The sequence below is a fragment of the Mugil cephalus genome, chromosome 1 (genome assembly GCF_022458985.1).
Source record: "Mugil cephalus isolate CIBA_MC_2020 chromosome 1, CIBA_Mcephalus_1.1, whole genome shotgun sequence".
Classification (NCBI taxonomy): domain Eukaryota; kingdom Metazoa; phylum Chordata; class Actinopteri; order Mugiliformes; family Mugilidae; genus Mugil; species Mugil cephalus.
In genome coordinates this window covers 47,710,556-47,727,298 of record NC_061770.1, presented here as the reverse complement: position 1 = coordinate 47,727,298, position 16,743 = coordinate 47,710,556, and the positions used below count along the sequence as shown (strand labels likewise).

The following is a 16,743-nucleotide window of genomic DNA, read 5'->3' as shown; positions in this document are numbered from 1 at the left end:
TCAATGAGTTAAACCAATAATTAAATGATCACAAGTGACATAAGTTCATTTTCTGTTGGATAACCAGTCAACTAATCCTTTCAACGCCAGTCGTGGATAAAGTTTAAGAGATCTGTCCTTGAGATGCTGTTGAGTTTAAAGTATAGAAATCATATAGACTTACTTTGTCAGCAGTGGGCGATCACTTGATACGTGTTAGATTCTAAATCTAGATTAAAATACCAGGTGGGATTGGTGGGTTTAAGGGAAGGGGGGGTCGGTGTGTGTGTGTCAGTCACACTCTTTAGCACAGAAGGGGAGAAATGAGCTCAGTGACAATCATGCTCACAGTTAATCTAACCCGTCCAAGTTTCAGACACTGACCACCACCACACACACACACACACACACCTCCATTACAAGAAATCCCCCCTAACCAATCTGTTTAACACTTTGAGAGCAGACTGAACCAAAATCTGCTTAAGCACTCCCAAGCCGTTAGAACAGGGTGAATCATAAGGTGGCGATGGGATGAACAGATGACGTGTTCGTAGAGGGGTGGGGGTGGGTCCTAAACGTTGATTATATACATCTTTGTAAAACAGAAACTCCTTATATCACCGATTCATACTATTATCACCTATATCAGGGGTGTCAAACATAAGGCCCGGGGCCCAAAACCGGCCCGCCAGAGGGTCCAATCTGGCCCGTGGGATGAATTTGCAAAAATTACACTGAAGATATTAGCTGAAAATTTTTGACAAAATAAGAAATTTCACTGTTGTTTATTACATGTAGCTGTACTTTTTTGCACTAAAGCAAAGGGAAACATTTGGAGTTGTCGTTATTTACCAGGTAATAAGCTATTGGGGTAACTGGCCCGGCCCCCTTTAGGTCAAATTGGGCTGTATGTGGCCCCTGAACTAAAATGAGTTTGACACCCCTGACCTATATATTAACTCCAGTGCGTTGATGCTGGCATCTTCAATTTTCCAAAACTGTAGAATCCATATCATACCATGCATATGCTATTTACATTTAAACACTGTGAGAAATTAGTGTAAAGTAAATCTTGAATCTTATAAATATGTGAAAATCAGAAGGGATTCTGCGGCTTTGCGATTAATTAAACAAATTTTCCATCTCTGCTTTAATTTGTATTGCAACTCAGTTCAACTCAGTACACCACGTGTGTACAGTTGTCAAACACTCTAAGAACATATTGTTTCACAGACAAAAAAAAATCTTACATTTTAACCATCAACATGCCAATAAAATGGTCAGTAATAAATAATAATTTAAATTGTAACAGACATTAACAATGGTTCTTCGATGTCTAAATGAGAAGTTATTAAGTGCTGAGGCCATGACACACCTAGATGATTGTCGGCCATTTTCCCGTGTCGTGCCTGCGAGTGTCTGTGGACCTAGTGTTGGAGGTGTGACCCACACTATTCACGACAGAGGTGACAAAAGCAAACAAAGCGATGACTTTTAACACAGAAGGCTCTAATCTCAAGCCATATGGATCACACGTTGGCCATATTTTTGTAATTCTCCGCTACTTTACCGCGATAATACTTACATTTTCATACTCGTAACCATGGAAACATAAATTAGTCTAATGTTTATCAACTGCTTATAAAGCGAGAAAACACTTACCAGTTCTACAACATGTTTTCCAAGATTGCCTTACTATTGTAACAAACCCGACCCAGACAGTCGAAATACAGCAGAATTCGAAAGCCAGATTTACTTAGTAGACATTTACGTGTTGGTGTGTCTTTTGCTGAGGTGGTGAATCATCCTAAAGACATGGAAAACCAGAGTTGATGGCTTTTCCTCAATGCCCATGTGACCTAAGTATGATACATTCTGGTGCTTCTCTTTAGTGTAAGGTAAAAATCCTCAACAAAGTCAGTAGTTCACAGTGTATCCTCATAAATGGCTGGAACCGCGACGTGTTTTGACTTGTGTGCTTAATGAGACGACCCTGATGAGGCCACGAGTCAGTCTGAAAAAGTTGTCCCATATACTTCATGTGTTGCTTGTGTCCTGACTAATCCATGCACCTTAGAAAGTAGGTGAAGTTCCAGAAATACAATTCATCTTCAGCATTAACCAGGATCTGGTCACATTCTTTGATACTGGAGTTAAAAGTAGTAGGAGTTGCGATGTCTTACTTGTGTTTCTGAATGGAAGCACAGTGACATACGTTATCATTGTAGGTGGTTAATTAGTGTATGGTCATATTGGCCGGTCACGTCTTGGGCGGCTGTGGTTCAGCTGGTAGAGGGGGTTGCCCATTAATTGCAAGGTTGATGGCAAAATCGTCAGCTATTTAAAGACTGGCAAAATTGTCTCTTGAAACATTGTGAGTTTCCATTTGTACAGTTTGTGTAACTGAATGAGAAACATTTGCTGTGGTAGAAAAGGGCTATATCCAGTAAGGGTCTGGTTCAGACTGTTTCACTACGAACCACCGGATGAAAGTTGAGACGAGATCCGTACAGATGCGTTGGCAGAAGGAGGAGAAATTCCTGAACTGGCAACGTGGGAGCGGTTAACACTGTCCATTATGACGCGCAAAGCCTTGAATACAACCTTGAATAACTTATGAGTGTTGAACCCGTGACTGACTCACAGTCTCCATATAGGAATACCTAGCTTTTCTCTAAAATCATTAAAATACCATCAACATGTCTTTGCTCTGACTGTTCTCGTTATTGTATTTGTAATTTAAGAGCATACTGGAGAATATGTTAAAGTGTTTGACAGTTACAATCTAATGCGCATACACAAAAGCACTGGCTGCCTGATTGGCTGGACCCATACATGGTGGAACCCCACTCGGCATAATTAATCAGTGGCTTAAGCAGGAGTCTCCTGATTAAAAAATGACCTGTTGATTTTGCCACCAGGCAAAGCAGGGGGCATGCGTGTGTGTGAGTGTGTGTGTGTGTGTGTGTGTGTGTGTGTGTTGAACGGGGAGGTATTACCATGCTGTATAAATCCACACCAAGCACAATTAACAAGCAATTGGGAGGAGAAGTAATTAGTATTATCTGCTTATCACCGCCAACCCCTATTCTAAGGAAAAGGGGTTAAAAAACACACAATGACACACACACACACACACTGATTCCCTCCAGGCAAATGTGTAAGGGCTAATTACAAGCTCATTTACAACTCAATAGCAGTATCCTCTCAGACAGGCCTATCTCCCCCCTGTGTCCTCCCCTCCCCTCATCTCCAGAATGCGGTATGTTAGCTTTAGCTCTCAGCCAATGCCAGGAGCACTCGACAAACGACAAAAATGACTTCCTCACTCATCGCTGTGGGGTGTGAACCGGAGAGATCGGAAGATCTCGTTATTCAATGGACACAGGTGATATAGGGCAAAGCTAGGTGACAAATGCTGTTGAGATTTCGTTAAAAGTTTAAAAACCTAAGCAGAGGTTCAACTTTATAAAATATATATTTGATGATATACAACAGTAAGTGTGTAGGATTTTAACTTGGAACTTTTAAATTGAAGGTTTTCTTGCTGTGCAATTCTCATCGCTTTTTTAACAATTACTGTTACCAAAAAGAAACAATCATAATAATCGTAACACATGTAATTAAAACTGTGGCATATTTGGAAAATTATTCAATTTAATGTCAAAACTTAACCAGTGTTTTCAGTTAAATGGTTTTACCTGTAAAATTTATTGAACAAACCTTTTATTTTTATATTTCATACATATGCATACTGTATATATTGGTTATACAACATGCATTGGTTGTATTTGACCCAAATAACATTTATAACTAAGGCTGTTAATGGATTAAACTATTTCATCATAGTTAAAAAGCCGATAGTTAATTTGTGATGAATTACAAATTATTTGTATATATTTATATATATATTTTTAAGTATATGTTTTATACGTTTTTAATGAGCATGGGAATGGACATACCCCGATCAGCCACAACATTATGACCACTGACATTGACCATCTTGTGACAGTTCAATTCACTGTTCTGCTGGGAATCTTCTGGACCTGGCATTAGTGTGGATGTTACTTAGACATGTAGCACCCATCTAGACCAGACCAGGCACCTCCACCCCATAGCAACGACACTCCTTGATGGCAGCAGCAAACAGTTTAGGAACAACTCAAAAAACTTGAAAAACAACACAAAGTGTTGACCTGGCCTCTAAATTCACTAGATTCAAAACTGATCAAGTATCTGTGGGATGCACTGGAACAAGTCTGATCCACAGAGGCCATTTTCTAGAAGCAGCTTCTCACAAGTCTACAATCTTGATGCATGTGACTCAGTATTCAGTATTCTTGCCTTGCATGGCAATAACTCAGAGGGAAATCTGTGTGAATTCAGAGTCAGAGCAACAAGCTCTTTCACACTTAAAGATGTCTGAAGACTTTATGAAGATGATCTTTCCAGGTAAACTTAACCCGTGGTTCAGGTTGTCTTTCCCTCCAGTTCAGTGAACAACCTCCAGACAGTATCATGTTGGCTGTTTGAGGGATCAGCTTATCGCGAGCTCACGGCTAGCTGGCAAAGTCTAATTTAAGCCTTTAGAAAAATAGCCCAGCAAATCACCGCTTGCACTGCATTGTTTACTTTCTTGTTTGCTAATTGTGGTGAGGGAGCTTTGAATACTGAGAGCAGGCTGTCGGCGGGGGAGACTGTTGATGTAACTGGCTGAGGGAAGCCAAAGAAAATGATGGAAACGGTTTCACTTCAGCACCAATCTTTCAGGCAGCAAACAAAAAATGACTAAAGCTTAGTTAGCAAATAACTAATATGTAAATGACGTTAAATACTTAATTTACTGTATTTTACCTTTAGTTAGTTTCTCATTGAGCTTGACATGAAGTTGTTAGAGAAGTTACTTTCTTGTACGTACTTCACAATCTGCTGATACTTTAAGATTTAAGTTTTGTAAAATGTCTGAGAAATGCAACGCTGAAACAAATTCACATTTTATCCACTAGATTATCGCTCGATATTTTTCTTTCTTTATCATAAAAACGTAGACCTTGCTCCGTGCCCCTCCATCATCACATGTAACAGGTGTTACTGGAGTTGTTTAGGAATCCCGAGGGATTTAAGGTGGACTTATTCTTACCTAATACTATAATGCTCATTAATTCCTGCTTTGGTGACTTATCTCCCCTGATCCTCTCTGGAACGCCCGACCCAGCCCGGCCCATCCCAGCCCGGCACCCAGCCCTCGCCCTCTTTTACTGCTGACAGGCCCCGGACGGAAAGACCACTCAGCTGTCAGGCGGGAAGACGATTTGATTTTGATGGACAGTTTGTATTTTAGAGCGGTGGTGAGGATGAAGGCGGGATAAGGATTGCATGGGTGTCTGTCTGTTTGGGAGGATCACAGATACAATTCTTGTGACCTGATGCTCGCAATTTGGGGTGTAGGCGGGGAGATTTTCTTCTAAGGCATCTTTTGGGTACAGACCAATGTTTTTGTGACTAAATTTGCAGCTTTTACATTGCTGCAGTCAATACATGAATAGCAACATGCAACTACTATGGTGCATTGCCAGATAAAGAGTAGATATGTATGTATTTGTTAATTGTTGGTGTACAAAATTCATAGTTTAATTCAGTGTAAGTGGCGAAACAATATGCATTTCTTCATCAAACATTTGCTTTGCTTTATTGTTTATGAGCTCCGCGGTCTCTCTGATGGTATAGTTACACTTATTTGATATGATTGTGTGGTTCAAGTTGCACCCCACACTGTTAAGACCCCTAGTAAAAAACAAAAAACTGTTAAATTATGATTCACCAGTGTTTCCAGGACAAAAGTTGTAATGCTTTTGTTCGTTAGCTGGTTGGTGACCTTTCAGTTAAATAGGGGTAGTATCAGGGTGGAAAAAGAGACACTTAGTCCTATAGTGTAGCACTTTGTGTGGACACATGTCTGAAAACATTAGGGATGGTCATATGGAGTGAGCCCCTTATTTACTGTGACACACTAACAACATGTGTCGCCCCCATTGACTGTAGGTCAGCCCTTAGCGCCACTAATTTGAGGATCATCTTTCACCATTGACCACAAACACGAACACATTGTGGTCATGAGTTAATTGATTGATGAGGTTCATTATGTCTTATATACTATAGTGACTATAATATTCATCAGTTAACGTAAAATAGTTGTAATTGTGCTAATGATGTATTTAATAAGGTACAGCCTGTCCACGGTATTGTCAGTCATTTAGTTGTTGAGATGTCTCTTTGTATACATTTTTAAGGCTAAGTAATACACTTTATCAAATCTTTCATTTTGGCAAAATCTTGGTCGCCTACTGAGCTGGGCTGCGAAACAGCTTCGGGGAACAACTTTACTTGCGCTGTCAAAAAATAGTTAACTCGCGATTAATTATATAGATAGATAATAGAATATTTTGCCTGTTTTTCTTATCGACATAGGAGTGGACTAATATGCTTGCTTTATGCAAGTGTTTGTTAGTATTATTGCTACTAGCTAAAGCAATGACAAATACTGTCCAGATTATTCTTAACAAAATATGCTACATCTACTATCCAGTCATGTCCACCCTCAGCTGTGTGCTTGGCCAACCAGTGGTATTTGAGAAACGTACTCTGGTGGTAACTCAATTCATGTTTGTAGTAAATGTAAATCATTTACGTCTTGTGTTATGTTTTGCATTTACAATGGTTCCACTTCATCGCTTACTGGTTTCCCAAACTACGGGTCAGGTTAAAGGTCAAATCACAGAATATTTGTGCATGAAATGCATTTAAAAAAAAAAAAAGTGGCATCAAAATGACCATGTATTGTCCATATGGATGGTGCAGGGCAGAGCGGAAACAGTTTTGTGTCTAAATGTTTCCTAAATGCATACGTCATCTTCAGTATAATGTTTGAAACCTCCAAATACTTAACCAACTACCAACTGGTTATGTTGTAATTAACGTTAGCGTCACACCTAACATTAGCTACTTTAAACTGTTCAACTCTCGTTCTTGTATTTACAGTATCAGTCACAACTGGGTTTCTGTTGCACCTGGACAGACTCTGGTAGCCTGGAGGCAAGAAAGCCCATGAAAAATAGTGAAAACAAACACAGACACCCTCACTCATGGCTTATATTGATTTTGATTAAAGTCATGTCGTGTGATCCTTTGATACACAAAGGCTGACAGCTCGACTAAAGTTTAATCTGTCATATAATTCCTGCTTAATCTCCTGTCTCACAACTGCTATATTAAGTATATTAACTACTGTAACTGCCCTTCTAGGTGTATTTGCACCGACAGCAGCACTTCTCTTAAGTGAATACGCTTAATATTCAGAGTTTTATATTAAACACCATTTAGGATTATAGAGGAAATAGCTTGTTTTCTAAAATCCTCCAGGTAATCTTTGAGGCGTTGTTGGCCGACACCCAGTTTGTGTTGTGCAAACACGAGGGTCATTGTATCATAGCTTCCATCATCTGTTGGTGTTTAATGGTGATAAATGAGCCTTGTATTAGCGCATCGATCCGAGCAGAATTAAGTACCCCTGTCCACGTCCATCACGAGTCTGTGCTTGTGTGTGTGTGTGTCAATACCATTGTGTAACATATACATTATTTAAACCCATACGGGCTGAAATATCATGCACATGTAGGTCAGATGGACTGTAATGATTACCGTGTGACATTTTTTTTTTAGTCTATATGTCGATTTTATCTTTTCCCGCTGCGTTGGTGCGACAGCAGGGGTGGGAGGCTAAGGGGCGTTAGCTTGGTGAGAAGGATTACCTATATCTGTTAGGCCTCCTTTTCTTTCCCTCGGCAGTGTCACGTCTCATTACTTCTGTCCTTCAGCCTGGCCTTATAGTCTGGCTTTAGCAGGATACATTTAAAATGAGGGCAGCCGGGGTGTCCAAGAACACCAGGTTTAGAGACGGAGTGATATGTGTGCCCTTCGCCTGAGAGGCTTTTTGCTGTAAGCAGACAGGTAAACATCTCCCAAAGCTGGCATTGATGGCAGCTAAGCCTTGACTTGTTTAAGTGAAACGGATGCCTACATCTCAGAGAGAGACGGAGACCGAGAGACACGCTTAGCATGTGGCTACAATCTGTTGTGATTGTGTTATCAAGAAGTGCTACCATCTGTGTTTCAGGGTCAGAGGCCTGCAGGTAATTAACATGTAGCTTCACATGAACGGACAGGATCGGAGCGGTCATACAGAAAGGCTGGTTATATAACAAGAAGGCTGATGATTGATTTTTATCTTCTGAACTGGAGTGAATAATGAATCAGTCCCCCTGAATAATTGGCGGATAAATTGATACAGAAAGTTTAGTCACTTGTGACTCTCCGTACTAGTCCAGTCCTCAGTTGTACATCAGTTAGAAACCTTGTTTCTTGTCACACTTCATAAGAAATCCTTATTTGATATTTATCTAATAGGCAGTATGAAACCAGTATTTTTAATTTTTTTGCTACATAAATAGTAGGTGAAGTAGTAAGTACCTAAATACAGTTAAGTCAATCATTTTGATCCTTTATCAGTAGTGATTTTGTGAATATTGGTCTCAGTTTTGATAACCTTGCCAAACCTGATCCAAACATCAGACCTCCTTCAAATATTGCAAATATATATTTACTCCCACTTGCCAATTCATTAGGTACACTAGTGCAGACAAATGCATTCTATCATAACAGTCGTGCTTGTCCAGATCGTGGTCACCACGGTTACTCGGGGCCTGTGCTTCTAAGCTGGAGGAACGGCTTCAGCATATTTAACCTGAGCCAATGCAGTGGAAGACGTCCTGCATCATCCCTGTCCCCAAGAAGTCACACCCGAGGAAACTGAGTGACTACAGACGGGTCGCCCTGACATCCAGCTTCCTGAAGATCATGGCGCGGCTGCTGCTCTATCACATCAGGCACCAGGTCCACCACATTCTAGACCCACTGCTGTTTGCCTACCAGGAAAAGATGAGGGTGGAGGATGTCAGCCTCTGTTTGCTCCACTGGACTCTCTCACACATAGAAACACTTGTTTTGTTTTTTGACTATTCCATTGCATTTAACACCATCCAGGCCCCTGTTTCTGAGAGACAAGCTAATAGAGACGGGAATGGACTAACAACTCACTTCCTGGATAGTGGACTATCATCGTGTCAAGCTAAACACCTTCGGCTTAATACGGCTAAAACTAAAGAGATGGTAGTAGATTTAAGGAGGTCAAGGCCCCACCTGCAGCCTGGAACCATCAACAGGGAGGGTGTAGAGGTGGTTCAGACCTATATGTACCTGGGTCTACAACTGGAACATAAATTGGACTGGTCCGTTATCGTAGACTCGGTTTACAAAAAAAGGCCAGACCAATCTCAATTCCCTCAGGAGGCTAAGGTCGTTTATCTGCTGGAACCTGCTGGACATGTTGTACCAGACTATCGTTGCCAGCGGCTCCTTCTATGCTGTGGTCTGGACATACTGATACGTCCATAGAAGGTGGCCTCTGTGGTAGAGGCAGAGCTTGAGTCCCTGACATCAGTGGCAGAGGCAAGGACCTTGAACAAAATCTGGTTCGTCATGAGCAATGTCCACCACCCTCTATGCAACGCCATGGTCAGGCAGAGAAGCTCGTTCAGTCTCTGTCCTGCTCCATGGTCAGGTTGAAGAGGTCATTTGTATTATTATTATTATTACATGTAAATAAGCTACTGGACACTGAATTTCCCTTGGAATAAATAAAGTATATCTGATCGAATCTAATATTCAGCTTTCAGTAACTAAGAGAATCGTTGATTCAACTGGAGGCTGTGGTTTGTAGAAGTATTGAATTGTATTGAGTATTAACATGTTTCTATTGACACATCCTCTTTAATGGGTGGGCTAGGCTAAAGAACAAAACCCCTTCAGTCCAGTTTAACCCCACCACAAACTACATCCTCTAAAATGGACTGAACATTGTAACAGTCGTGAAGGAGGACTTAGTTTAAGACTGATATATTACAATGCAGTCATTTTCAATATTGTACCTAATGTTTTGGCAAGTGAGGAGAACGGCTGATATTGAACCTGTTAAAGTCCTATTTACCCCCTGACTTTGTTACAGAAATCCTTCACCTCAGATTTCTGTTTTTTAAGTTTGGTATTCTAACAAATTCAAAATCCCCCCCCGCCAAGACTCTTAAGTTAACAAATCACTCGTTCAAAATATGCAAAGATCTTTTCAGGCATTTCTCTAAACCAATTGGCCTAATCACTCGTAAATCCTTCCAGTCAAGTGGCTCATGAGAAGACATCGCTGATGTTAAGCTGAGTGACATAAACATCCTCTATTGTGCTTTTGTCTTGGAGCTGCTGTCAAACATGCTACAGTGAACAAACCACCGCTCGTTTACATCCTCGTTTCATTTCGCCAATTCCCCTCGACGGCACGGGTCACTGGCCCCTTCTTTCCTCAGCCGTCCGTTGACCCGTGCTCCACAGGGCCCGTCTTGACCCCTTGCTCTCATTGCCCTCACCGTCGCCTTCCTCCTCTCAAGAAACACACACCCCACCACCCCCACCACCACCCTCACCCCACCCCTGCACCTGCTCACCTCGCCCTCCAGCTGGTTCCCCTCCACAGTCCAGAAGCCGTGCAGCTCTCCTGGCCTTAGCAGGAAGGCTAATCTAGATGGCGGGAGGCCTCCCTCCTGCTAGCGTACACAAGAGAGGGCAACCCTAATTGCTTATGTCATAAAGCTCCCTGACCCAGATAAGCCTTCACTCCCCAAAGCTGTCGAGATAAACCCCACTTTACCTCACCAAACCTGCCTCTCCTGATCCACCACCCCCTCCTAACATTTCTGCACCTTCTGCCACATTATTAACACCCTGAGCAGAGGGCAGAGGAAGATGATGGCGACGATGAATGTAGTGTAGAGGGTTAGTGTAGTGTAAAGAAGGAAAAGAAGCCTTAATAACGAGGTAGAAATCTTCTTAAGATGCACGAACGCTCAGTAAATATGACTTCCTGCTACGTGTGACAATTGACACATCGTCGTGTGTGAAGTCGCGATAGATCGACCAGAAGGCGAAAGATTTAATGACGATTAGGTGTTCCCAATGAAGGCTGACCTGAAGCCAAAGGGTGGAGTTGCGTGCCGGTGGCTCTCGTGTGTGGGGCTCCTTATCGAGGCTTAGCCGTAAAATGCCACAACACCTCGGATAGTTGTCAAGTGCCGAATGTCACATGTGGTCCACTTTACCGACAGATGGCCGGCTCACCGATCAACACTCCACTTCGAAGCTACGCAAACATACTGAAGTTTGTAATTTAGACACGTTTAATCGGATATTCTGAAAGTTTGGTTTGCTTACTCGTGAACTGTCAAAGTTTGGTTGCCATTACACAAGTAATAACGTATAAAACCGAAGCCGTACTAAAAACTCCATAACTCCACTCCGGTACAAATCTTAATTACTTAATGGGAGCTTTTAATTGGATTTTGGTCCTTTGTAATCACCCATTACATCTATTGGTGCAGGGATGCTTGTTAACTCTCATCTTAAGCTATGCTACACCAAAGGTTAATGTCACCTGTGTCAAGTGTTCAGAGAATGATACTCCCAAGTCAACTCGGAGGTTTTCTGTGAATAACACACTGGAGAAATCAGCAAAGCCTGCTGCGTTCTGATCACTGGGAACATGTTACTTAGAAACCGAGTGCTGTAATTCTTTCCTTAACCTGCCCTTAGCTTCTTTATCTCCTATTTAAGTGATACTTCTAGAAACACTGTTGACACTACTTGTCATTATAAATCCCTCCGGTGAAGTTAATTGATTGGATTTGTGCGTTTCCAAGAGCTCAAGGAAGCTGTCTGTAGAGCAGGAACCGACCGGGGATCAAATTAAAAGTCATCCGGGAGGTTTAATAGAAATTCAAAACAATACAAATCAGTCATTATGCTTTTCATGAAAACAAAATAAATACCGAAAAAAGAAATAGCATTCTCAAACAAGGAAAAGACATGTGAGATATAGCACTGCACTGCACCACATAATCACAAAAGGTTCAAACTGATCCCACTCCATAAATACATTATTTTGTGCTACGGTTTATTGGTTCGGGTCATTAAAAAAAAAAAAAAGAAATTAAAAAAATAACCAAACATTTCCACAATAAATATATATCATAAACATTAAGAATGAGTAATATTTAAATCTCTCCAAAATCAACAATTACACCACAACCAAATGAAACCTTTTGTTTATGCATACACTGTAGCATTATGCAATTTCACAAAAGACGTGAGAGGAGTGGTAGTTGAGGTTTAATACTGTTTGTATGTACCATAGTATTACAGAATAAAATTAGCTATTTCTTTACTAGTAGTTAAGGTGGTATTTCGACAGAAATCCTTTAGACAACAAGGCTGAGTTTACTGTGCAATATATTTCTCCTCTACCCACTATAACCGTGCTACATTTCTGCCTGTAGCTGCCCCATTTTCTCTACAAGAGGTGGAAAAGCTCTAGATAACGTAGAGGCATAGGAGTATTAGATCCTCAGTGTTATTATAATAATACAGCAGTTTTCTCCAGTGTTGGCAAAAAGCTAGTGTTCTACGTCGTCTCTATACAAACGGTTCTGAGTATTTTATTGATCTCACAAGGAGCGTCACTTCGTCAGAACTCACAAAGTACCAAAAACCTCTGAGGTGTGCTGACCGTCGTGGCGCTGAGTAAAAGCAGCTCCTTCGAAGCACAGAACATCACGGTGCTGATTAATCCCTGCTGCTCTCACTACAGGATGTAATACTGCATATACTGCATGTACCGCACCCGCCACTCAAGTGACTGTTGCCATCTAGTGGTCAGAGCACAACACAGACGGGTGGAAATTTAAAAAGGCCTTGGTTCCACACTTTATTTACACTCACTGAAAAAATATCAATTTGTTAAAAACTGTGTCTCTACCTGGGCTGATAATCAGACTCAGGTATGATTTACTTTCTTTTTATCGTCATCATCATCATCACCAATAGATTTTCTGAATGAGTGGCAAAAATGTCCAACAAAGAGTTTTATGGATTCCAGCTAGAATTTAAGGTCGGACTGAAATTAAACTGCATGTTTTTTGTCCACGACATCTGCACGACTGTAACTCAATAATCCTGATACCAAACAGGTCCTGGTTTCACAGTTGTGCCTCCTATTCTCGCATTCACCGATCAGAATATAATAGAGTTCTCTTAAACATACACTATGGCCAAAAGTTTGGAAGCAAGATCAAATTTGTACATAAAATATTGGTGTACTTTCCATCAAAGTAAACATGATTGTAATATAAAGAGCAACTTCTCAGAAGACATTTTAAACTATAATTATCACTTCCTTGAGTTTTTCTTTCTTCAAAGTAAACTCCTCTGGCTGTAACAACATCATGGCATATATGAGGCATTTGTTCCACAGGGGATAATCGTATGCAGAGTTAAAGTGAATAATGCAAACCGTGATTTGTTTTTTGACTTTTGCGCTGAAGTTGTGACTCTTGCAAATCTTCTTGATCCTAAAACTAAACCCCTAGCTTCTCCTGCTGACATTTATTGCAATGTTCTGATAACATCAATGTACACCTAAAGGTAAATTAAGGAAAACAGAGGAAAAAAGCAAAGTCTGATTGTGCAGTAAATACATCCCAAAATACATATAACTTAGCTGTTTTTGTTTTGTTTTTTAAGACATTGTGAACAGAAACTTGAAGTTGCTTCCAAACTTTCGGCCTGTAGTGTGGATAGGGAACATTTTCATTTTTTTGATCAAATCAATTTCATGTTTCATGTCAATTTTGTAATTTTAAACTGTATCTATGTAAGGCATCAACATCTGTGTTGTATCTTTGTGAGACCAACAGCCGCGCTACAACCTGCTGCAAAAACATAAGCGCCACATTAGCTTCCACGCTAATGTCGCCTTATAAACAAGGACATGTTTGCGATGCCCTGTAGCTTTCTGAATGCCTACACAAACACCAGTTTCTAGCGTCAGGTTGCAGACTTCTTAGCAGCTGCACATGTAAAGTCTTTATAATTATCTCAAGTCAGTTTAGATACTGGTGTGGTCCTTTTTCCATTTTTATGCTTACAATGACCCACGGCTCTTTCCCCTAAAAGGACCGAGGCAACCTGCCATGTAAAACTTAAAGTCAGCGGAAATGTAGGACTTTTGTTTATTGCAGTCACTCAAAAAGTGTTTAAAATAGAATAACCTTGCTTTTATATTAGCTTTAGTTAAGTACCGACTAGCAAGATGCACTCAGAAATCCCCTGAGGACGTCTTCCTGTTGTTTTCAAAGAGTTGAATTAGAAAAACTAGGACGCTTATGTGCTGATTTTAGAAGTTGGGAACAGAGGGCTTGACTGAAAGCTAAATCTGGCAACAATAAGGAAATGTACACCGTTTCAGCCGAACAGCGATTCTACTGGAGACTGATATGGACAGGATACAGGCCCTTGGCCTGTTTTCAGCATCGTCTGGTAGAGGATGGGTATTTGGTTTTGAGGCCCTCTTTGAAGCTGCGGAACAGGACCCGGTTGCGTTTGTTCTCCTCGTCTTTCCTGGCGTGGAATTCCCCCTGGATCTTGAAGCCGCGATGCACCACGAAAGCAGAGCTGAGCACAGAGAACCTGTATCCGGCCACATGGAGCTCACAGGTCTGCAGGAAGACAGAACAACAAGATGAAGGAGAAGGAAGACGTGGACGTGTGGTTTTGAGATGGTTTGTTTGTGGGACTTCAAGGGCCATCAAACCGTTTGATCTCAGAAACTGGAGCACTAGCTTTTCCAGGTATAAGACATCTAAGAGTGGATCATTGTCAAGGACCAGGTTTGGGACCTAGCGGTTTGGGACTTAACCATAAACTTGGGGCCGACAGCCTTGGAGTTCATAATCATAGTGACCAGTTAGGATTTTGATCACCTGTTGTTGATCACTATGTCTGGTATTAGGAAAATATTTCTGTAGGCCATTTTCTAGCTGTAGTTGTTACTGGGTTATGTTTTTGTCAAAACATGGTCAAAAATAAACATTCACACTTAAATGTTAAAGTTTTACCAACCTGGCTGATACGATTGAAGCCATATTGCTTGAAGTTCTCGTCATACAGGGGCACGGTCCGGGGCCCGATGTAGAAGGGCTCCCAGGGGTCCACCCAGGTGAGCGTGTAGGCGACCTCCAGGGTGCCCGTCCCTCTAACGTGGCTGTTAACCCACTGGGAGTAGTTGGTAGGGGCTTGACAGCGAGGACACAACTCTTCGTAAAAAGGACGGACTTCTCCTACCTGGTAGAGCTGAACCAACTCCGGCTTGGTGGCAGGCATCTTCCTGGCGTGGCGAATTTCGAAAGCCGGCAGGACGAATACCTCATCGCTTGCCGGCTCGCGCCTGGATATCATGTCTAGGAACTGAGGGTGTAGGTCAGCGCTCGGCATCATGTCGATATCAATGACCAGGATGTAGGAGGACTCAGTGCCACCGCGGGCGACGTTTCGAAGAAGGTTGTTGGGGTAGGAGATGTTTCCACTGATGGCATAGTTCTGGTATTTATCCCTGTGGCTCTCCAGCCTGGAGAACACAGAGGCGCAGTCCTCAAGCCCTGCGAAATGCTCCCGGTCCTGCTCAGGGAAGCTGGCGATCTCTCCTGAGAGACAGACCAAGTGGAAGTCCACCAAGGCTTGGATGTGAGGGCAGAAGAAACTGAGCGCATACACCAGGGCTGTGGCGAACTTGACATCTTGCCCGTGTGCGAATATGGCCACAGACAGAGGATTCTGCCACCTTTCCAGCAGAGATTCCAGGTGGTGGAGATTGTTGATGGTCGTGTGTGTGGCCAAAGCCAGGACGTTGTCGCTGGGGTCGGAGCCCGGCTTCTGATTTGTGGTGAAATCACTTTTGATCAAATTCTTGTAAACCCGGTACTGGCCGCTGTTGTCGAAGATGCCCCCAGTAGACAGGGAGTACCTCAGGCGCTCCTTCCTCGAGTTCTTCTCTGGATGCGCATTTTTCTTGGTCCCGGAGCCTCCGAAGAGCTCCGAGTATCGGTACCGCTGCTGCTTACCGTGGAACTTGGACAGGAAGGACAGATATATGAGCTGCAGCAGCGCCACGATCAGTAGAGCACTCAGCACCACTTTGAAGGCGGAACATTTCTTGGAGAAATGCATTCCAGAGAGACGAAAAAAGACTGACCAATTACTGAAGACAAAGCAGGTCCAAACAGAAGAGAGCTGGCAGGCGCTTCCTCGAAGGTTGTCTATTTCTGTCCAGGCGCCCCAGCTAACATTACCTACATGGCTACCACAATGCTAACACTACAGCCCTCTAGCCTAAAATACAATGAATACAAGACCGCATCTTCACCCGGTTAGTGGCACCGCTTACACGGATATTTATTTATTAAAAGACTCACGAATTGAGCGACCAGCGGATCCAGCTTCTATGATCTCCATCAAAACACAGTCCCCAGTCAGAGCTGCGACCGCGGCGCATGTCGATGTGCAATAACCGTAGTCTAGGGAGAAGAGGCGCAGCTGACTTTGGCAGTGGGACTCTGCTAGCTGTTTGCGGAAGCAATGCTAACGGATTTCGTGGGAATTAAAAACTCTCGTTAATATTACAAGAGATCATATGAGCGCCGGGGTATTACAAAAAAAAAAAAAAATTAATGTAAAAAAAATTAACATGTACAATATGATTCATAATATCCTGTA

At 42.0% G+C, this 16,743-nt stretch overlaps 1 protein-coding gene across 1 annotated transcript; it reads right to left on the bottom strand.

Annotated features, from left to right (window-relative positions):
• Positions 1 to 11,883: 11,883 nt before the first annotated feature.
• On the bottom strand, positions 11,884 to 16,616 carry b4gat1 (beta-1,4-glucuronyltransferase 1). The gene is made up of 2 exons (XM_047589603.1): positions 15,094 to 16,616; positions 11,884 to 14,690 (listed from the first exon to the last, which is right to left on the bottom strand). Exons 1-2 carry the CDS (start codon positions 16,195 to 16,197, stop codon positions 14,499 to 14,501), a joined length of 1,296 nt encoding a protein of 431 aa, XP_047445559.1. The 5' UTR covers positions 16,198 to 16,616; the 3' UTR covers positions 11,884 to 14,498.
• Positions 16,617 to 16,743: the final 127 nt, after the last annotated feature.